The following is a 21808-nucleotide window of genomic DNA, read 5'->3' on the forward strand; positions in this document are numbered from 1 at the left end:
AGCCCTCAGCGGCGGCTGTAGCGATGTGCCGCCGTGCCAGAGCGGCGCGCCGCGCGGGTGCGCTGGAGTGGCTCAACTGTTGCAGCATCACGGAAGCAGTCGGGTTGGAAAAGATCTCTGAGATCACCGAGACCAACCTGTGAACGAATCCCACCATGTCAACCAAAACGTAGCAATGAGTGCCACATCCCGTCTTTCCGTAAACAACTCCTGGGACACTGACTTAGCCACCTCTTTGGGCAGCTTTTCTATGAAGAAATTCCTTCTAATGTCCAACGTAAGCCTCCCCGGCACAGCCTGAAGCTGTTCTCTCATCCTGCCACTTGCTACCTGGGAGAAAGAGACCAACCCCTGCCTGTCTACAACCTGCTTTCGGCCAGTTGTAGAGAGTGGTAAGTCCCCCAAGTTTCCTCTTCCTGACATTAAACAAGCCCAGTTTCCTCAGCAGCTCCTCAGAGGATTTGAGCTCCAGACCTTTCATCCAGCACCTCAATATGACTCCAGAACCTCAGTATCCTTGCAGATAGGGGCCTGTTGGCAGATGAAGAATTGTTTGCACCTGGTGGGTTAATACAATGCTTATTCTTTATAGACCATTGACCTGTGGAATTGCACAATCCTTATTCTGCAGGAAGAAAAATGGGAAAGCAACCAGCCCAACTTTGCCAGTTCACTAGGGTGTCAGCTATGACCACCAAGGATCACCAAAGAGACCCCCAGGAAAGAAGAACACATGGATAGAGGGGAAGGAGCATATGTTAATGACTTCAGAGAAGTTATTCTCAAATCTGTGTTTCTTCTAGGAAAAACTATCAATATGTAAGTAAAATAGAGTATATAAACTAGAGCTTTCTCTGTACTCAGCATGGATGAGATTTTGGAGGAGATATCCCCTCAAGCATCCAGCTGAAGAAGGAATTCTGGCTTCTTAATGCTACATTTATGTTAAGGAGTTTTTATTTTTTCTGATTTTTGGTAACAGGCCCCAGCTGGACACAGGACTCAAGGTGTGGCCTCACCAGTGCTGAGCACAGGGGGACAATGCCTGGTGCTGCTGGCCCCACTGTTTTATGTGCAGATTGTCATTCCCCACATTTGTCCACTGACTCGCTAGAGGTGGCTGTGTGGAAGGTTTTTGAAGCCTTTCAGTAACTTCATCCCGCCACCATTTCCAGCTGGCTTCATCTGTGCCCAGTGGCCACTGAGAGCAGAGACAGCCCTCTGGGCCTCCTGGGTGTGGGGAGTGATGCCTTGGGGCCAGTTAATAGTGCCCCAAGAGCTGCCCATGGGGGTTGCCCATGGCACCACCCAGCATCACAGGAAGCCCCCATCCCTGCTCAGAGAAGGAGGCGCTCACTGGAACTGTGGACACTGGGCTTACTGGTACTCATCCTCTCTCCACCTGCCCCTGTCCTGCTGGGCACAGGCACTGGATGGCATCACAGGAGTTGTGAATCACAGTGGGAATGGGCCATGAAGGCCCTGGTAGCATTCCTGTAGGAGCAGAAGGGCACTTAGTGGACATGATGAGCATTCTGCTGGCACTGTGGGAAGCAGGAGGGCGTTGGCCAGAGCTTTGCAGAGGAGAGGGAGGGCACTGACTTATTCCTTGCCATGTCAGCAAGGTAACACTGAATCAAACTGATCATTCATATCCCAGCTCTTGAGATAGCCATTGTTCTTTGAAGAATTTATGACCCTGGAGCCTCTCATCTAGATGCTGCACAAAGCTTGCTGCCTTTGTGCCCAGCAGCTGGCTGTTATTTAATTTCCCAAACACAGATACCCAGGTCTAGTAACACAATTTTCTGACAGCATCAAGTTGCTCCTTGCTGTTCTTTGTGCCCTTTGATCCTCCAAGGTGCACTGCAATCCTTGCTCTCTTACCTAGGAAACTTGGATAGCCTGAGGAGGGCATAAGTTTCAGAGGACTGCTACTGCCCTGCAACTCTCCTGAAGGTGTCTGCATTTCCTTCAGCTGCTGCCATTTGGAGAGCTCTCCAACTGAGAAAACAAATAATCTTCTCTGCACAAGCAGCAGATTCTTGTCCCATAGCCACTGGTAGAAAACTGTCCCCTGTGAAGTAGTCCCTACAATGCTGACCTTTGGGGGATCTCTGCCTTCCTGAATGCCTGAGTGTGCCATCCGGGGAAAGCTTCTGTTGTCTGAGCTTCTGTAGTTCTCCTAATTCAGCTAATTTACCTTCTGTTGTCCTCTCCCTTCAGCTCCGCACCTTAGCTGGTGTGAACAGCCACAGCATTTTCCCTGTTTGTTGTTCCCAGTGCTGCTCAGTTACTGTCCTTTACTTCTGTCTGGGTCTGGGAAAGATCTGGCCTTGCAGCTGCTACACTTTCTATACTTACCTGTGTTCTCCATCTGCCCAGCCACTCTGCACAAAACTGCCAGACTGACCTAATCGCTGTCATTCCTGAATGACACTAAAGGCTTTCTCTTTAGACTACTGACATGGAAACACATCATCTTTTGTTTGAGTCCCAAATGCAGCACAAGAATCTTCACAACAGAAGTCTTGAAGCCCTTCTACAGGACAGGCAAAACTACAGCAAGGGCACTGTAGTTTTGAAACCCCCAAACCAATTTCTATGTATCCACTTACTCTGAGGGGAAAGGACAAGGGAACACATGTGGAACTCAAAGTCAGAGCTACATAAAAGTTATGGAATCCTGTCTTTACTCCGTTTACTCTGGAGCACAGAAAGTATTATTTATTGGTCTAGAAAGTGTAGAGATGTGCTCAGAGTACCCAGCTACTCAGCTTCAGGAGTTTGCTGTCACTCTGTGTTCTCTCAAAGACCTGGATGCATAAGCCATCTAGCAACAGTTTTTGTCCTTAAGAGTTTCTCAATGTTGACAGAAAAATTATCAGATCACTCTTTGCAACCACTTGCTGTCCTGCAATACAAATATTAGAGACCAGAGATTGGATGTTTCTTTCACACCTACAAGCAGTTTTTGGAAATGAAGATGTGAAGGAAAATCCTGACAGCCAATCAGCCAAACTGGAAGGTCAACATACTGAAAATAAATCTTCTAAATCAATGGGTTTTTTTGAGGAGCTGGAATTAATGACCAGCCACCTGCTCTGCCTTAAGGCATCCCTGGGGTGCAGCACTACCTTCAGACAGGTTGTCCAGTGCTGTCTTCTGTCCTTTAGATGGTATTTCAGCCTCTACAACTACAGCTCAAGGCTAGAGCTAGACGCTCTGCAACAGTTTTGAACCATCATCAATAACCACAGCCTCAAAGATACTCCACATTCCTGCAGGCACTGGCGAAGTGCTGGGAAGCAAACTGCTGCACATCCCTTCTCCCTTTTCCCTGGCCTCCATGTGCCTTCACTCCCACTTCCCAGTGATTTAATCCATGATACCAGCCATGCAGGCCTGGGTGGGTTGAAAGCATAAACAAGAATAAAACTGAGAGTTATTAAGTTTCACAAAATGGGTAGGAGGGTTGCCGTGCTGTCCTGGAATTTGGAAGTTGAGATGGAATTGCGACAGTCTTGCTCCATAGCCTGACTCAAGTGTTGCCTTGGAGTTCCACAAGCTTAATGAGGAACTTGAGACAGAAGGATTTGCCCTCCTCAGATCCACTGCCTAGTCTGCAGAATGGGGAAAAAGAACTTTTCTTGCTCCAAATCCACATAAAAGGATCTGCAGTATATCATATGGAGAGGAAATACCCATTCAAATGCACCAGTTTCTTCTGCTCATCTTGTACCGCTATCTGGGTGTCCACATCTGGTTGATTCAAAGACTGTGAAGGGCTCTGAGGGATAGCCACAAAAAGTTTGAAAGCATGGAGGTGCCAGTCTGTGTGCAGAGCTGTGCTGGGTTTGTTATTTCCAGCAGTGTCTGTGACCTAAGTGAGCAAATTCGGGTGTGCAATGGCTCTGGGTCTTTCAGAATTTAATTCTTTCAGCTTTATTTTCCATCACTGACCTTTGCTTTAGATCTGCTAAAGGTTTCCCAGTGGACTACTGTCTGGGGAATCTTCATTGAGACTTGTGAGCTTGTATATTAATGACAGGCCATTTGCTTGCTATTGAGTCCTGAAGGCTGTAGTGGCTGGATGTTCTTTGAGTTCTTCTTGCATAAATGCTCATGGCTGATGCATCTGAAGGAGGTATGATTTAGTGATCCAAATGGTTCCTGTTTTTATCCTGCCATATTCCTGGGAGTTCAGTAGGAGTGGATGGTTGTGTGTCATGAAATGCACAGATCTCTTGAGGAGGGAGTAGTGCCCTAGGAGGAGAAGGCACTGGCTTAAGTGCCAGGCTAGCCCCACTCTCCCAGAGCTTTTGTTATGACTTCAGAACTACTTTCAATCTAAGCTTATTGGGGATTTAGGCTGATCAGTATCCACCACAGGTATAACAAAGATGACCGTGTTTATCATTATTATTACTATTTGAATGTGCTAAAAGCCCATCAGAGCATTCCCTTTCCAAACATCCAAGGGCAGTGAGAATGTCAAGTGACAGTTTGTATTCACCAAGCAGGGATCTCCTTACTACAATGCAGTGTTTGGTCTGTCAGTAAATGGAAATGACAGGCAGAAATATAGTTTCTGCAGTGATTTCAGATATTGAAACATTACAGCAAGACACTACAAGATTGTAATTTCTGAATATCTTGCAATGCAGAACCTGCACCCAGGGACACTGGTTTTCTTTATGCATTAGTAAAGTAGATGACCTACCAATGCAGCTATTAACATTTCCTGCCCTAAATCAGTCATCCTTCCCTGCATGTAGTTTTACCTATATACTGCCAGAAGTTCAATATTTCTATTTAATTTTTTGATACTTAACGGGATTCTTTTACCATGAGCTGGTGTCAGGATTTATGGTGAGAAAGTTCAGTCCTACAGAGATGAGCTGAAGGTAGGCAGCAACGTTTGTGTCTTGGCATTAATGAAGTCTATTAATGTACACTTGCAGGCAAGTGCCATTCATCCTATTTCTTTATTGCTATGCATTCAGTGTACTTCCAAGAAAGTGCTTCTGTAAAATCACTGCTTCCAATCAAGAGCTCAGAAGCAATCCTAGTTTATAGCAGTCCTGGTTTCACACAAAGTCATGAGAAAATATTATGAGAGGAAATGGATATCCTGAGTCCAACCCTACAGGGTGATACGGATTCCCAGGACACCCACAAGTGTTTTCCCCTGCTGTTGATTGCACTGCTTGCAGGACTCTCGACTGCCAGCAGCTCAACTTTCAACTCTTGGGGTTTCAGGGTAAAAGTAAGAGGAAGTTTTTGATTTTGAGTATTCTTGCAGGAAAGTATAGTAATCTGGAGGAAAGAAATGTTTCAGACATCTTGTCATATGCTGTGTTCCAGTGTATTGTAAATATAACTGTCTATAACTGAAATTAAACTGCAATGTTTACATCAAAAAATGCCATATATTTTACCTAAAAGCATTATGTTCCAATGCTTTTTCAAGATCTTAGTTGCATTTTGAAATTCAAGTGATTTTGTTCTAAGGTGAGACTTGCAAGAGGGTGAAAATTCCATTTGCTATACAATTCCATGCTGTGTAACTCCCTAGTGGTTTGACCTAAGGACTTGTGCAAGTCATGAAATAAGGGTTCATTTTCTGCTCTGTGAATTTTTCAATTCTGATGGCTTTTGTTCCAGAGGAGAACAAGTGTGGTGTGGTAACAAGTGAGGTCATTAATGTCTTAGGCAGCTCTGTGAGTGGAAACGGACATGCAGAATGCGTGGGCAGTTGACTATCTTAAGTCAGTTCACAACAAGCACTGACGCAGAAATGCAGTCACTGTGGGTTTGTGCATTAAAAGCTGGTTTTAGGCAAGGCAGAGTATTTCACAGGTGACAGCACCTCCTGGTTGTTACCATTCTCTGTTCTTCCCATTCCCTCCAGTCTCAGTTTTGGAAGACAGGTGTCTGCTAGGGAGGGCAAAAGCCTCCCCTGGAATGAAAATGTAGACCACCTCCCTCCGAATTATTATAATTCTGAAATCAAGGGGCTCTCAGGCAGAGGATGGTGAGATCTTGGGCTAGTGGATGAGGTGTATCAGCAGCTCCACGGCGGTGCCTGGCACTGCCACACGTCCCGGCAGGACAGGGGGTGCGAGGCCACCAACAAAGACGGAAGAAGGAGAAGCAGCAGCAGCTCTGTCTGGGTGATGGCGAAATTCCCTTCTCCTCACCGCAACACCTCCGCGCCCAAAGTGTCCTTCTCCGAAGCTGAAGAAAGCCCGCCAAACTGTCCCCACCCTTCTTTTTTTCTGCCCCCTTCCCCCTCTGGGCCCAGCCGATCTCCTTATGTTTTCTCCAGCACTCACCAAGTACCCGCAGTGCGGTGTCCCCGGAACTAATGGGTAAAAATTCCACAGGTGAGCCAGAACTAAAAAGAGGACACATAAGCCCCAACACCCCATTTGTAGCAACCACCCGTTCTTCCAACTTCCCACCACCCTGCCCACTGTGGCCAAACCCTCCTTCTCTTACAAAGCATACAGTCACAGCTATATGCTGTCATACCTGTGATAAACAGAGACTCTTTTGTTCGACTAAACATGATGTTCTGTAATGCTATGTTGTGTAAAATCACGATTACATTGAAGGTTGATACTGACGCTGGCATAATTATTATGGCCTTGCTGAGATTCTTTGAATTCCAGAAAGCTGCCGCGATTAAAACCTCCGAAAGGGGTAGAAGGTCAGAGGAGGAAGAATCTTGTGATCACAAGAGGGCAGAAGGAGACCAGGAAAAAACCCCTGAAGGCTGGAAGAACGCAGGCGCAAAAAGAACTCAGGAAAATACTCAGCAGAAGAGCCAAACAGATAAAAGGGAATGCGGGGGGGGCACGGAGACACGGCCAGAAGTGGGTTACTTTTTGGCCGTCAGCGCGCTGTGATTTGCTTATTATCTTGCTTGCTATAATTAATAAAACTTTTCTTTAATCAATTTTAACACTCTCTCGAGTGTATTTATAACAATACCCTTTGGCACATGTTCCTTCTAAGTTTCCTCAGGGTAATTTTCATTGAATTCCTCATTATGTATATTATGGGTGGATGGTGAGGTCATTGGCTCTCACAAATGATTTTGTGTGTTAAAGAAGTTTAAAGTTCTTTCAATATTGTTGAATACTGTTATATGAATATGAATATTGTTGAACTGTTGTAGTTTGGCTTTGGACCCCTTTTTGTTCTCCCTTCAGTCCTCTCTTCTCCCATCCCTGTTGCCACCAGACAGCTCTGGTCAATGTAGTCAGAGACGTGGGGTGTACGTGCCCCTTGCAGGACTCGGCCAGGGACAGGTGAAGCATGCCACTGGGGACCTTGGCACGCCAACACCTCACCTCTAGCCACCTGTGAGGAGCTCTCTATCAATGGACAACAGAGGAGGGTATATGTAAGGAAAATAGATACCCTCCATATTTTATATATATATATATAGTATTATATTATATATGTTATATATTCCCTCCATATTATATATATATCCATATATATATACCCAAGTATATAAGGAAAATATTAAAATATGTATTACTGCTCATAAATATTCATGTAGCTGATGTAATTCCCAGGTGTTTAAAAGGCGGAGCTGCTATTTTGTGAACAAGCATTGAGCCATGCTCCCAGCACTGCCCCTTGTGCTTTGTGTATTTTTATTTAGTTCTCAATAAAACTTTTATAACTTATTCCTGCTTGAGCACTTGATAACATGTGTGTGCCAATATGTATTAGGAAGAGTTGATTGTGGTGTGGTTTCCAGCTGCTATTTGCAGATTACGCTGTCAACCTGTACCGGGGGCAGCAGCCACCAAAGGCCACCAACGGCCACCAACATACCTGGAGAGGGAGTACCTCTTGTCCATAGGGAGCAATCTAGGCACTTCTTAACCCTCACAAACCCAGCACATGGGCTTCTTTCTCCACTTTGTCACATCTGTCCTCTCCCTTTTTTCTATCCTTTTATTACTCCCTAACTCCTCCTCCTCCTTTCCCCCCTCTTTTCTGCCCATCTTACTCTCTCTTTCTGGCCCCGTTGAGTTACTTTCTTGACACCTAGTGGTACTGTGTTCTCCAAACACCAGAGCAAAGGATAGTGCTGTGCCAAAAAAGCTCGTCTCATATCAATGTTGGCCTTCCCAACCCCTTTTTCCTCATGTTTGATTTTTTCCAGGAAGAAAATGCTTCTCTTTGGCTTTTCATATCCTGCATATAAAATATATCAATATACTTTATTTTTCGCTTGTTTAAAAAAGTACTCATTTACAGCTAAGGCTGAATAAATCTTCTGTTCTTGGTGCCAGGAAAATCCCTGTACATAAATTTAGGAAACAGTGTCCAAGCTATGCACAGAAACCATCCATAACAAAAAGGTTCTTGCTAAAGCCAGGAATACTCCATCAAGCAGAGGCATCTCAAATATGCAACTGGTAACAGACCATACACTGTCACACGTGTCCGCAGGAGGTTACTGCATCCTGCTTGTGGAAACTCACCAAAAAATACATTCAGCTATGGAATGTACACCTGAAAAATGCAGGCTGTTGAAGGGATGGGATCCTGCTGTACTCCCTCTCATATGCTGTATTCTGAGCTGGGCAGACTCTCACAATGAAATTCAGATCATGAAAAGGAGGAAGTTCTGTTGAATGGCCTCTACTGATAACCAAACACACAATGATCAGCAGTGAAATTAAAGAACCTGGTGTTCCTGTCAGGATTAGTTTCTGTACTCTGGTAAAACCACAGTTCAGGTGACTCATTTAAGGACTTTTCATCCTGAAACAGGAGGCTGGCAACAAAACTACAGCATAACCCATGCCACTCCCTTTCCTGTTAGTTCACCAGCAAACCAGCTTGTAATAAGAAACATAAAACATGGACACACAAGGCAGTCCACTTGCTTAAAAATGTGTTGCACACAACAGATGCTTACCAGGCCTCTCACACATGTATGTTGGTTCTTGTCAGCAGGTGAGGGAGAAGGTATGAGTGAGTCAAATCAATCTGCTTTAGAACAATAGAAGTGTTGCAAAATAAAACCACCTTATGTTTACATAACATCTTGCCTTGTGGAGTGCAACACGAACTTTTTAATATAAATAATGAACCTTTTGAGAGCTGATACTGATGCCTAAAGAGGCTACCTGGAAGAGAAGCTGGACAGAGTTAACGGAATAAAATAGGTATTAATTAAAAGGCCTTCAAAGGATACACCTTGGGCAGTACAAGAGCCCGGCCTGGGCTCTGCCCAAGATGGACCCAAATAGAGGCAAGGCAGATGACCAGTCACAAGTTTTCACACTTTTATAAGTTTTGGTCCACTTACATATTTGGGTTAATTCCCCAATTACAGCTTCAGGTTATGAAGTCCCATCATCCCAGATTGCTCTCCTCAATTTGCTGTTTATACTTTCAGGGCCTGAAGCTGCAACAGTGGCCTTGGTTCTCAGGCTGGAAAAGGATTGTTTTGTCTCGCTACCCTGTGAAGGGAACTTGCTAACACTTTATATGAAGCTCAGAGTCACACATTAAGGCAGTACAGAATCTGAAAAATATGAAAGCTAAAACCTCAGGCATCATTACTGTGAAGTTTTTATTAAGCTAATCTGAGTTACCATTTTTCTTCATTTCAACTTGATTGAAATCAGTAGCACCCTCAGTGTGCACATAGCACAGCCTTGCCTTTCTGGAACTTGATTCTACAAGTCAAGGGAAAGCATGTGAAAGACTTTTCATCCATCTAATTTAGGGCCCGAGTTAAACTCTTGGTTTCATCTCACCCCTGAAGGAGGTGGTTGTGGTATCACTGCTGCCCTTGTGCCCTCTGGTAGCCTGGCAGTTCAGGAATTGTTTAAATTTGTGGTAGTCCAGAGCACATTTCTACTCCCTCCTTGATAAAAGCCTTCGTCATCATCACACATGTCACTTGATCCACTGACTCATCTTTTCACTTTGTCTAATTTGCTTTTTTTTTTTGGTAGGACTTTCAGCAGAAAAGCACTTCAGATCACAACTTAAATTACTTTAAAATCCTGGGTGCCATGCACCTAAAAAATGCCCCAGACAACTACTTGGCCCTAACAGTAACTTGAAAGAGAACTTACCCATACTTCTAGATAAAAACTTTACTTAATCTGTTGTACAAATAGTCTTGAAATTTTTTGATTATATAGCAACTGACTTAGCAAGAAGACTAATTCTGAAAGGTGACCACACAAAACAGTGATATCTACTATATGTTCTTTAAGCTTAAACAACACAATATAAAGTACCTCAAATCACACATTCAGTTACTACTTATCTGAAGTTCGTATCTTGTAATTGGACAATGCTAACAGAGGCACCTTTCCAGCTCCCCCCATAATTTTCTATCTACAGAATTAATGCGAAAAGATGAAGTAGTTCCCAAATAATTCCTGGCATCTGCAATTAAGTACTTTGAATTCTACTTCAACATGAAGAGATTCATGAATATGACTGCCTGCATTACTGATGTACTTAGCAAAGTGCCAGTAACCACAATACCTTGCTAAGTATGGCTGAAGGCAGGATGTCAGGAGGCAGATTAACTGTAAGATGTTAAAACACAAGCTGACTACTCAAATTATGATTCAAAGCTTTTTTGAATAATAATGTTCCCCAATCCCGTATGCAAACAAAACAATCAGACCACATTCATATATTAATTTTTTTATTTTCCCATACAATATTCACAGGGTCTGCTTTTTGTCTTATTCAAACTAAATTTCCCCCCCCATGCCCTCAAACTAAAGAACCAACATTTCAGGACACAAAAAGAAGTCTTGTAAACATAAAACATCCAACGCATAGCTGAAACCCAGAGCATGTAGCAATTAAAAACACAGTTATATCCCCTTTAACGCAGGGTGTTTTCTTGTGTATCACACCATTAACCAAACTGTTCATACACTGAAAAGGTGCAGCTTCAACCAAAGGTCACAATGCACTGATTCACCCACTGCGTGTTAGCATGTGTTTTATTATATCCTATTCGGTCAGTTAAAAACTATATACAGCTACGTTTAAATGTGTGTTTGTGCCATGTTTTTAACAACACAAAAATAAAGGCATTTTTAAGCTGTTGCTGCATATTATGCAGCAGGATGCCAGAGCACTGGTTCAGACACCTAACTTTAATGTTAAAGTCAAGTCCACTAAACCTCTGTAGTGGAAGTAATATTGAATGGAACAGTCCACTTCACACATTCAAACATTATGAAAGAATAAAGAGACATGTATGCAATAGCTGATCATCATCAGTTTCATAGCACTATTTACCAATTTTGCCAGCACACAGAACAACTCAGTGGAAAAAAAACCCAACACAATTCAAGCCTTAAAACAAATGCCTTTGTTGTGATTAAAGCTATATAACTAATATTCAAACTCCAGAAATAATGAACACTAGCAAAAGGAAATCATGTTTTCATTTGACACTTGCACCCAAATTGTACCTCTTGCTTCATTATTGTGTGCAATGCAGCACAAAATTACTAGATATCAGTTGCTGAAACACAAGAAGGAAGCATAGAGGTTCAACCAAGAATGTTGTGTGCAGGCCCAGATTTGTATCACGAAACAAGTGCAGACTTTTGTTTTCTCCTGTTAGTGGGTCTAACTATTTCTGAGGAACCCGCATCCCAAAAGAGGACTGCAGTATTCAAAATTCAGTACAGGACAGAAAAACTTTACATCCTGAATTTTACTTAAAAGATTTTTTAATACCTCCATGACCTTCTGAACAATCTTTGAGCTGTCTGATGTTTTCCTTCAGTTTCCAAAAGAGCAGTCATTCAGTTCCAAACAGAGCAGAAGCATTTTTATATTTTCCAACCAAGACATGATTTTAAAATCAAGTCATCTTAGATCAATTCTTCAGACTGCTCAAGTGTCACCTGAACATGTAATTTCAAATTTTTGCTAGAAATACTACAGGCAGCTAATAAGGGCGTAGCACTCTTTCTCTACTTGCCAAGAACTTGTATAAGAAGCATCTTTTCATTTAGCTAGTAATACAAATTCTTCAGTATAGCTCATTTTGTGTTTAAGAATTCAATTTAAGCATTGGTCAGCCTACTTTTTTTTTTTTCCCCAGAGCCATCTGAAGGAGTTTAGCCTTACTATGACCAGCTCAATTCAAGCTATGGCCATGTACATACATTTACTACTTTCCACAGCCAAATAAAACAGAATTTTACAATACATAAGCTACTGAAGTCATGAGCAGAGAAAACAATGGAACTCTAATAACTCTACAAAAAGATAACCTGAAATTTTCAAAACATTTCCTGACCACAAACAAAACAGAGTGGCAATTAGATGCACAAGGCTGTCTTGTCTCAGTGCACCACACAGAGGAATATTCACAGCGCTTGTGCAATGCAGTAGCAATATCAAATTGCCCTCTTTCTAGGAAAACAATTTAGTAAAAAGCTGTGTACGTGCCTAACACATAATATAACCTCATCCAGTGCTGGTGCTGTGCTGCTTAACACACCAATCTACCTCTGGTCTTAAATCCAAAAAACAGCAGCAGCAGCAGCAGCAGATGCAAGTACTGCACAGGTTCAATGACAAAGTTAGAAAACTTCCTACTCTACTGCATGTTTTTTTACATAAACTTGGAAATTTGGATTTTTTTTCTGTATGCAGAAGTGGATTTCCTGAGTAGTCTCAGCTTACAATTTCTTCAGTAAAACAAACATTGCAAAAGAGAAAATGTATTTATTTTAATACAGAAGAATGTACGTTTAAGCAATCATAATAAAGTATAAAGTTCAAAGATGAAGACTTTCCAGGCTGATAAAGAACGTGCACCACAATGTAGTGGCAAGCTCTCAACAATTTTACAAATAAGCAAAGGGTACTGCATTTTTTTAAAACAGCAAATCAAAACAATGCACTACAGTTAATCACATTTTCTTTTTTATAATCCAAGATATTCAGCCTGAAAATGAATTGAGATTTTCATAAATATCTCTCAGACACTAGACTGTTGGGTTATTTTAAAGTGTCACACTGCAGATGACTAACTGTACTGGTAAAAATCAAACTTGGTTTGGGTTAGTATCAGTAGAAATAAAGAAAGACTAGACATTGCCAGATATTTTAATATAGGAATTGAAACACTTAAGTTCCAAAGGATCCTTAAAAATATTTCAGATTATGTGTCCCTTTCATAACTTTTTGGGTCTGTTTTGTTATTTTTAAGAGATGAGGAGTATACGCATTTGAATGTTGCATATATTCAGACCTCTGTACCTACAGTTAATTGAAGAACCGCTAATCTTAATGAGTAACGCACCTCAAGCATTGCCGCTACTGGTTACGAGCCAACGCGCGTTGTCGTGGTTCTTTTATCCGAGAAGAAGCTTTTAAGGAGAAATACCTGCCCGATGCTAACAACAAGAAGAATGATTGCTTCCCCTATTGACCAGTAGGCCACCCTTGTGTTTAAATCCTCTGCTCTGCTGCGGCCCTGCGCCTCCCTCAAGCGGAAGTGAGTCTGGTAGTCGATGACAGACTTCAAAGCTTCGTGAATTGAAACACATGCAGACTCCATCTGGGGAAACAAACAAATACACAACACGGAACTAAGAACTCTTCTAGTGGTTTTGTGCTTTGATATTTGAAATGAGGAGTCATGTAACTTTGCAAACTAAAAATTAACTCAGACCAATGTTAGAAATAGTGTAAATACAGTAAAACGTAACTTATACTGATGAAACTTTACACACAAAAATGTGACGATGTTAAATACAGAAGCAGATAAAACCACAGAACTAATAAAAAGCAATGAGCTCTGAGAATTAATGAAAAAATTCCAAATTCATACTTGGATTTAAAACGAACCTCAGAAATACTTTTAAATGTCAGTCATCCTCCAGCTATTAATTCCACAGGAAAACAAGCAGTTGCTTATAATACTAAGATACATACAGCATATATTAAATGCTTCTGTTTCACAGATGTGACATTCTTCATTGATTAATTCTCACTCTAGTTGTACAGTGTGCATTCTGTTGTCTCAGTCATGTGTACAAGTAGTTAGAGAAGAGACAATTGTTATCCTTCAGCACTCCTGAGCTCTCAATACCATACGCATATAAAAATACTTACCAATTTGACCAGTTTAATAGTTTTTCATTTTAAAAAAAGCATTATTGGTTTTCCAAGCCCTATATAATTTTTTATATAAACTTCTTGCAGTTTCAATTTATATGCTGTAAGTAAAAGTACCCCTCATTGTGTTTTGATCACTAAGAGATTAGTCAATAGATCTTCAAAAGACTTACTTTTTTATTTCTCATAATTTAGGTTTCTCTTTAATGGCTTAAAATGAGTATTTCCTGAAGATAGAACAGCACAAATTATTATAAAGGAAATGTTTAATGACCTTACAGGGCTGCTCTCAGTCACTTATCTCTGTGTCTAATCATATTTTCAAGTCAATGACTTTCAAGATAAGTGTCTGAACAAGCCTAAGATAATATTCTTGACAAAATTTAGGATTACTTTTTCCAAACTACTTTTTCCTATTGATAAATTGTAAGAACAGCCTCATCTGCAAAAGGGATTTAAACACAAGGTCATTCTGGTTTTAGGGTTTTACCTTTACCTGTTCTCATGAAAGGCTGCCTGAATTTGGTCATGCCATAAGCCTGACCAGAACTGCAAGAAGAACCTCCTTACCAAAGAAGCAAGGAAAAGGAATTAAGAGATATAGTATCACAAATCTGAACTCAAAATAAAGCACAGCAGGAATTAATCTTCCAAAGGAAGTTTTAAGGTATTTAGATTGTGTAGAGGTGGTACAAAACTGTAAAATACTGAAAATACAATAACAACCAGTGCTCTGACACTTTGTAGACGTATAAAGCCTAAATATCTAGATAAATACAGCTGACTTCATTAATTTATTTTGCTAGAATTTCATTCTCCATTTTAAAAATAATAGTTACATGAGTCCTCCTCCTAAAAAAAGACTCTACTGCTTTAAATATAGAAATAATTCCCAGAGTTTCTCCAGAGCTTGGAAATTTTTTAAACCCTATTCCACCAATATCTAGTTTATGAAATCCACATGTCAAGATGTAGTACTATGTCACTAAACAGACATTCCCTGAGAGTCTTTGTAAAAATCCCAACCAAACAGAAAAAATTGAAAAAAAAAAACCACCCAGAAACCACCCAAACAACAAAACCACAAACAGTGCCCTTAAGTTTCTGTCCTCATTTCTTCTTAACCATTGGTGATTCCTTCTCAGCACTGTTTTTTGTTCTACAAATCTTATCTTTACAAAGAAACCCTATTTGTCTCAATTTAAAGTATTTTAGAAGTTTAAATTCATTTCTTTTCAAAAGTGATGTAGATAACTAAAACAAGTGAACTTCAAGAAAAATGGCCTTCACCTAACAACTTTTGTAAAACACAACAACGTTTTACCTGGGTAAGTGCAGTTACTCTGTTCTCACTAGGAAACAATGGTGGATCTTCTCCAACCTGGAAATCGAAGTACACGGTTTTGTGTGTGAAAGTAGAGAACTCATTGCTGAAGCAGAACTTGTATGTTCCATTTCTGGATGCAGTAAATGTGAAGCTATCATATTGCTTCTTCATCTCTTTGTACAGTACAATGCCATCGGGATCTTCCAACCTACAGTCAACATCATAATGACCTCCAGTGATCACCTGGAAACAAAGATCAAGAAATAGCATTTTTAAAAAACATGGACATTTATATATTTCTGCTAAGAAGTATGGTCTGGCAGATGGGACTGCAAAGCTTTTTGCCTTAACAGGTCTTTTAAAGTAAAATGCATTCATTTGAGAATCTTTCAAAGCAAGTCTAGAAAATTATTTTCCCATGAAAAACACACAGAAAAGAATTTAAAATGCTTTAGGTTCGGCATATGCAATGTCAACCATATTTTCAAACCCTTAGGAGAGCAATTTTAGTTACTTTGTTATTACTAACTGTACAACAGCAAAGGCTACAGTTGGTGAAACTCCACGGTACAGCAAAGACACAACTGACAATGAGTCTGACATTTACTGTACACTCAAATCCTCTGTGGAATTCATTCATCCAGCTGAGACTGCTAACATGCAGCAAGACACTTCCTTCCTGCTTAACTGCCCTACTATATCAGCTGCATTAGGCTGCAGGAATGGTGTTTGACCAGTAGAACAGGAATTTCAATCTGTCCAGTTTTCCTGTCTGCTTCTGCCAACAAAGCAATGCTCTGGGGGACCTGCCACTTCCCTCCTGCAGTTAGACACAGGAGTTCTTCCAAAAACCAGCACACCTGGACTATGCCTGCAATTGACTCAAAACTTCACTATTGTCCCAATGGGGTTTTTGAGGTTTTGATTACTGTTGGTTGATTACCTAGATTCTCCAGAAAGACTGATCAAGAGTTTAGGTTCACAGCTTGATATTCTGATGATTCTAACCACAGCAGTTTTATACTTTATCCTTGCTGCAAACTTTTTACTTTTAAGATAAAGCATGCTGAAGGAGGAAGAAGCTTATTTCACATGTGTACAGAAATCAGTGAAATATTTTAGTATCTGTGTATCTGCACTTCAGTCTACATGGCATTTTTAAATGCTCCTCAGTTTACCGAAGTACCAGGTTATTAAAATGATCACATTAGTGGTACAACTGAAATAACATATTGGAGCAGCAGCTCCTCCACAAAGGCAAAGTTTTAGAAGTATCTAGTTGGCAAGCAATAACACAGCTCTTCATTTTTGAAATACAAACTACAATTTGATAAGAATGTGCTTTTCACCAATTACATGGAAGTTACTTGCATTCAGTTGTGTAGGCACTCTGAAAATACTGGTTTACATAGAGGTAGTAAAGATTGGCCAGAGCTTTAGTTTCCCTAAGATACCTAGCCACGGAACTTGCTTGCAACTCCCGCTGGCCTTTGAGACATACTGCCACAGGACATTCAGACAGCACTTCAGGCTGCCAGTGGCTAGTTAAATCCAGACATTTCTTTTAGCAGTGCTAATCCTGTTCTGATCACCAATAAAAGTGGCAAGAGCAGGCTTATCTGTCCAGTGATACCCATTTCAAAACTTCAGGGGAAAGTCCTGCACAGAAGAGACTGTATGGAAGAAACAGTCATGGAGAAGAAATATTTGAGTAGGGAAAAAGATATCCAAGACCTAGACCACATAGGACAGAGTAACAAGGACTAGTATTTGGCAGCAACACTCCCCATACTTGAGATGGGACAGCAACTGAGAAACTAGAAAATGCAGGACTTCAGCAAGAAAAGTCAGCCCATAAAAATTATGCAATCCTTTCAAAAGCCCCCAAAGATAACTGTGATTTTTGTCATCGGGGATGACTTTTCTCTTACGCTGCTATTATACTCTCTGTGACTTCCTCTACTAAAGTGACAGACTGAAAGATTCCAACCCTGCTGATGCACTCAGAGGCACCAAAACAGCGATGCTGTACCGCATCCTTCTCCTAGGACACTTCCATTGTTTAGCATGTAACCCAAATCTGAAGTGTCTCTGAAGTACGAAGCTAGCTCTTAAGATGTACTGTGTTCATCCTGTCGATGCTTCACGAACCACAAGGAAATTACGTCTGCTGCACCTCGTTGGTCAGGTATGCTTTAGATATTCTCTCCGCTGTTCAGGCGAGGCACTACATGGCAGCGACCAGGGTACCGGCACTGCCAGTTTTCAGGGCCAACTCTGTGTCTCACTCAGCCCTGCACTAAATGGAAGATTCACAGAGTTTTCCTTAGTCAAGCTGGAAACCTCTCATTGGATCCAGCCGCAGCTCCCTTGCCGGGCCTACTCCCAGATACTCCCTCCAGGAAGGGAGCTGAACGAGAGCCCCCCCCGGCAGCGGCCTGGGCTCGGCGATCGGGGCCGCGGCCCAGCGCGGCGCCGCGCCCGGGGCGGCTCCTCCCGCCGGGGTACCTGGAACTCGAGGGTGCACTTAGTGCCCTGGGCGATCTCCTCGTAGAAGCACTGCTTGGCGTTGTCTGGCAGCTCGAACGTGATCTCGGAGGCCCGCGCCACGCAGGCCGCCAGCGCCCAGAGCAGCAGCAAGGGCAGCAGCGGCCCCCGAGAGCCCCGCGGCGGCATCGCCCGGCGCGGAGGGAGGTGAGGAAGGCGCGGAGGGACTCGGGGCTCGGCGCGGCGGGGCTCGGGCCGGCGGGCGGGACGCGGCGTGGCCGAGGGCACGAGCGGCCGCACCCGGAAGCGCCCGCGCGGCGGCAGCGCCTTCCTGGAGCGCTTCCGGGACGTGTGTCCGGCGGGGAAGGGGCGGGGAAGCGGGGGGGAAGGGGTGGTCACCGCCTCGGCCTTTCCCCCTCCGTGTTGAGGCGGCAGGCTGCGGGACTGTGGCTCGCCAGTAGCGTTTCTTGAGGGTCCCGTTAGGCCCTCGAGCTGGAAATGGCGGGTTCCTGGGGTCGAGCCCACGCAAAGAGCGCCCTCCGAGAATCAGGACGCACAAGGAGGAGTCTGGAGAGTTCTGCTGCGCGGATCCTTGAACGTTCATTGCAGAGAGAATTAATAATGAGATTAATTAATAAACAGAGATCTAAATCAGGGATTAAAGTACTCACGCTGAGTGTCGACTTTCAAGTTCCACTCCAGTCAGTCGTGGAGTCGTAGAATGTTAAAAGTTGGAAAGGATGTTAAAAATCACTGAGTCCCAAACCACCTGCCATAGGCAGAGACACTTCCCGCTGGATAAGGTTGCTCAGAGGCCCATCCAGCCTAGCCTTGAACACTCACAGGTTTGGAGTATCCCTAACCTGTATACCCAACCTCCCCGGGCAACCTGTTCCAGTGTCTCGCCACCCTCCCTGTGAAGAATTATTTCTTTACATCTAACCTAGGTTTCCCCTCTTTCAGTTAGCACTCATTATTTCCTGTCCTACCACTACGGATCCTGATGATGAGTCCCTCTCCAGCTTCCCTGTAGGTCCCCTTCATATACTGCAAGGTTGCTATAAGCTCTGTGCACAGCCTTTGCTTCTCTAGCCCAAACACTCTCAGCCTTTCTCAGTTATTTTTACAAATTTAAAAAAATAATAATAATTTTAAAAAATCCTCCATTCTTACTTATTAAGTTCTGTGGCAAATCAGGCAGAGTAGGAAAAGGAAAACTCAGCTCAAACCTCCCAGGCAGGAGTATGAGCTTGTAAGAGTAGGTCTAGTAAGCCCTTTTGCTCCTCTGAAAGAGGGGCTGAACTTGTGTGAAGTACCTCTGCCGAAAAAGGCACCACACTGAGGAGCTGCTGCATAATCCTCTAGCCTTGAAGAGAACTCTGTGCTAGCTTGTGAAATGTATGATTTTCATCCTCACCACTGAGTAAGAAACCTGGGCATCAGTTTGAGGACTGCGGATTTCACAGGGCAGAGGTACCCAAAATTGGTATGTAGAAGGCTCAGACAGATTTGCACATGTGGATTATAGTGACATGGCAGATACTTTACCAAGTACCCACTTTACAGCCGAGGCAGACATCATTCATTTACAATTAATCTTCAGATGTTTCCTTTTTTTCATTTAAACACTCTTTTTCTTTTAGATGGCATTTAAGTGTTGGCTGATAGCTGAGATGGTTATATATCAAAAGCAGGTTATATATCTGGACCAAATGATGCAGCTCCAGTAATTTTATTTAAATCAGTGACCATAGACTTGTAGGAACTGTATCAACTAATCACCTTCTTCATGTGGCAAGAAATACATTTCAGGAGGACTTCCTCTGTGATTTTTCACATCAGTTGAAGTGATCATGTACAGTTTACAGTTTCCTAGTTCATTCTTTCCAGACGTTTTCTTAAAGTTGCACTGAATGGGCCAAATGAAGCTTACCTAAGAAATGATGATTGGAAACCTATCACCAAATAATCAAACAACAGCCCAGAAGGGGAAAGATACAGAGCAGGCAAGAAAGGAACCCGGTGGAACCTGCAGAATAAGCAAAAAACCCAGATGATGTTTGAATCCCCAAAATAAATCAGGGAAAGCAGATGAGATTACATCCTTTTCTTTTTGGATTGGGATCAGAGATTATCAGACACCAGAGTGAAAAAGGCAAATTGCATCCAAGAAGTTCTCAAGCCTGGTCCCCTTAAGCCTTGTAACTCCTCATTACACCACTACATAGCATTAGCTCCTCTCTGTGGTGTGCTTGCAGCTCGTCTGGTGTAGGTTTGTTAAGGACTAATTGTTTTATATACATAGCAATCATGATAGTAATTGAGAACTAGCTACTAGCACTATGAACTGCATATGAATTTCAGTAATTCTTTTACATCTTGAAACTGAAATAAGTTCAATAAATATAATAGTAAGTCCAAGAAATATGTTTTAGAGAGAGCCATACGAAGAGTTTTCTTTTCTTACTGGACAATTGTTTAAACAGGTTGAGACTTGGTTTTAGGTGCTTTCAGCATAGGTCTTGCTGAGAAAAATCTTTATAGTTTTTTTCTCTATTATGACAGAATATTTGCAATCAGAAGTCTGTATTACAACTTCCCACATACCAGCATTCATAGGTACATGACTATTCATGTGAAAAGTCAAAGACTAGGAAAATAAAGCAAGAGGTCATTTTATTTTTATGTTTGCTTGATCTGTAAGTGTATGTTGCTGCTTTCTCTATGTGGAAAATTTAAATTAACATAGACAAGTGTTTCTTGTGAAGACAGTTAAAATATGCTCTCCTGAAGGCTGATAATGAATGATAGTTGCACAAGCAGTTCTCATTCCTTCAGAAATACATGGAAGCCACTGCAGAAAGAACAAAGAAAACTGAAAAACACAGGATATTCAGGTCTTAGTGTTTCTTCTCTACTTAGTAGCTGAACCAAATTTCTAATATTTTCTCCTGAGGTAGTTACAGACCGTTACCCATGTTAGAGGTTGTAGATATGGATGCAATTGCAGACTTATAAAATAAGATCTTGGGACTAAAATAACATTTCCTGTTGTTTAAACAGTGAAAGAAAAAAACCCAAACTATTCTTCTGTACAGTCCTTTAATATCTTTCCAGAAATCTATTTGTGTGTAACAGTTTAAAAAATCCACTTTGTCATTTTAATTTAATTCTCATTTAAAACATATTCCACAGTACGCTTTATCTTGCTACTCAAACTACCTAAAATGGTAATGTTTCCCCATTTTAAGTACCTCTCCTTTAAAAGCCTTTACTGTGGGCTTGCTTTGGCAGATTTTATATAAATAATAGATCTTGATGTCAAGATAATTCCTCTTTACTTCCCGGTATAGTGCTTAATTTTGGATAGGCTAAAATTACTAAAATAAACCAGACAGGCTAAAATACAGATTGGTCTTTCTTTTCACTGGCCTTCATACTTTAAAAAGCAGCATCTAATAACTCTGGCACCTGCAAAAAACACTTGAAGTGCAGTCAAGTATACTAACACATTTTCATCACACCATTTTGGTATGATTTGTGCAAAGTCATGCTGTGGAGGAAAAATTCACTGGACCTTAAAACTACTTGAATTTATCCTTTTTTTCAAGGTTCAGTGCATTTTCTAACCTCTGTTCTCATGTTTCCAAAACTGAGGGAACAAGAAATGAGCTTGTTAGAGTCAAAAAAGTCAGGGCACTACTGTCTGTGCTTATGTTAATTGGTTATATAAAAGCCCAAACACCTTCTACCAGAATACACTGAGAAAATAACAAAGTCTAATAAAGGATTTAGATGAAAAGCAAAATTAGGGGCACCTAAAATGAAGCA

General features: G+C 41.8%; 1 protein-coding gene and 1 long non-coding RNA gene across 2 annotated transcripts; one reads left to right on the top strand and one right to left on the bottom strand.

Annotated features, from left to right (window-relative positions):
- LOC107198936 lies at positions 1 to 6970 on the top strand. The gene is made up of 2 exons (XR_004495690.1): positions 1 to 392; positions 632 to 6970. It is a non-coding gene; the product is annotated as an uncharacterized LOC107198936 (long non-coding RNA).
- Positions 6971 to 10694: 3724 nt separating this feature from the next.
- On the bottom strand, positions 10695 to 18250 carry TMED7 (transmembrane p24 trafficking protein 7). The gene is made up of 3 exons (XM_015616220.3): positions 17999 to 18250; positions 15488 to 15733; positions 10695 to 13603 (listed from the first exon to the last, which is right to left on the bottom strand). The coding sequence occupies exons 1-3, from the start codon at positions 18164 to 18166 to the stop codon at positions 13367 to 13369; spliced, it is 651 nt and encodes a 216-aa protein (XP_015471706.1). The 5' UTR covers positions 18167 to 18250; the 3' UTR covers positions 10695 to 13366.
- Between the last annotated feature and the right edge of the window lie 3558 nt (positions 18251 to 21808).

The sequence above is a fragment of the Parus major genome, unplaced genomic scaffold (assembly GCF_001522545.3).
Source record: "Parus major isolate Abel unplaced genomic scaffold, Parus_major1.1 Scaffold377, whole genome shotgun sequence".
In the NCBI taxonomy this organism is placed as follows: domain Eukaryota; kingdom Metazoa; phylum Chordata; class Aves; order Passeriformes; family Paridae; genus Parus; species Parus major.

Coding starts and splice junctions, on each gene's coding strand:
- TMED7 (XM_015616220.3), bottom strand. CDS start 18,166: ATGCCGCCGCGGGGCTCTCGGGGGCCGCTGCTGCCCTTGCTGCTGCTC. Junction 15,734..17,998: donor AGTGCACCCTCGAGTTCCAG/GTACCCCGGCGG, acceptor CTTTGTTTCCAG/GTGATCACTGGAGGTCATTA. Junction 13,604..15,487: donor GAGTAACTGCACTTACCCAG/GTAAAACGTTGT, acceptor TTGTTTCCCCAG/ATGGAGTCTGCATGTGTTTC.